Genomic DNA, 534 nt, shown 5'->3' on the forward strand with positions numbered 1-534 from the left:
AGCTGCCGCCGTGCGACGAGCGCCGCTGCTCGGCCTTCCCCCTGGGGGCGCTGGTGCCGGTGACGGCCGTGTGCCTGGGCCTGTTCGCCGTCGGGGTGAGCGGCAACGTGGTGACCGTGCTGCTGATCGGGCGCTTCCGCGACATGCGGACCACCACCAACTTGTACCTGGGCAGCATGGCCGTGTCCGACCTGCTGATCCTGCTCGGGCTCCCGCTCGACCTGTACCGCCTCTGGCGCTCGCGGCCCTGGGTGTTCGGGCCGCTGCTCTGCCGCCTGTCGCTGTACGTGGGCGAGGGCTGCACCTACGCCACGCTGCTGCACATGACGGCGCTCAGCGTCGAGCGCTACCTGGCCGTCTGTCGCCCGCTCCGCGCCCGCGCCCTCGTCACCCGGCGCCGCGTCCGCGCGCTCATCGCCGCGCTCTGGGCGGTGGCGCTGCTCTCCGCCGGGCCCTTCTTCTTCCTGGTGGGCGTCGAGCGGGACCCAGACGTCTACGGCATCGCGGACCTGAACGGCACCGCACAGCTCGCGC

The 534-nt window shown here is 73.0% G+C and overlaps 1 protein-coding gene across 1 annotated transcript in view; it reads left to right on the forward strand.

Moving 5' to 3' along the window:
* Positions 1-534, forward strand: part of MLNR (motilin receptor) — a 4,271-nt gene that overhangs the window by 1,146 nt on the left and 2,591 nt on the right. Inside the window, exon 2 of the mRNA XM_008569933.1 lies at positions 3-532. Coding sequence (XP_008568155.1) covers positions 3-532 — 530 coding nt within the window. The remainder of the gene's footprint in view (positions 1-2; positions 533-534) is intronic.

This window comes from Galeopterus variegatus, unplaced genomic scaffold (assembly GCF_000696425.1).
Source record: "Galeopterus variegatus unplaced genomic scaffold, G_variegatus-3.0.2 Scaffold545, whole genome shotgun sequence".
Taxonomy (NCBI): domain Eukaryota; kingdom Metazoa; phylum Chordata; class Mammalia; order Dermoptera; family Cynocephalidae; genus Galeopterus; species Galeopterus variegatus.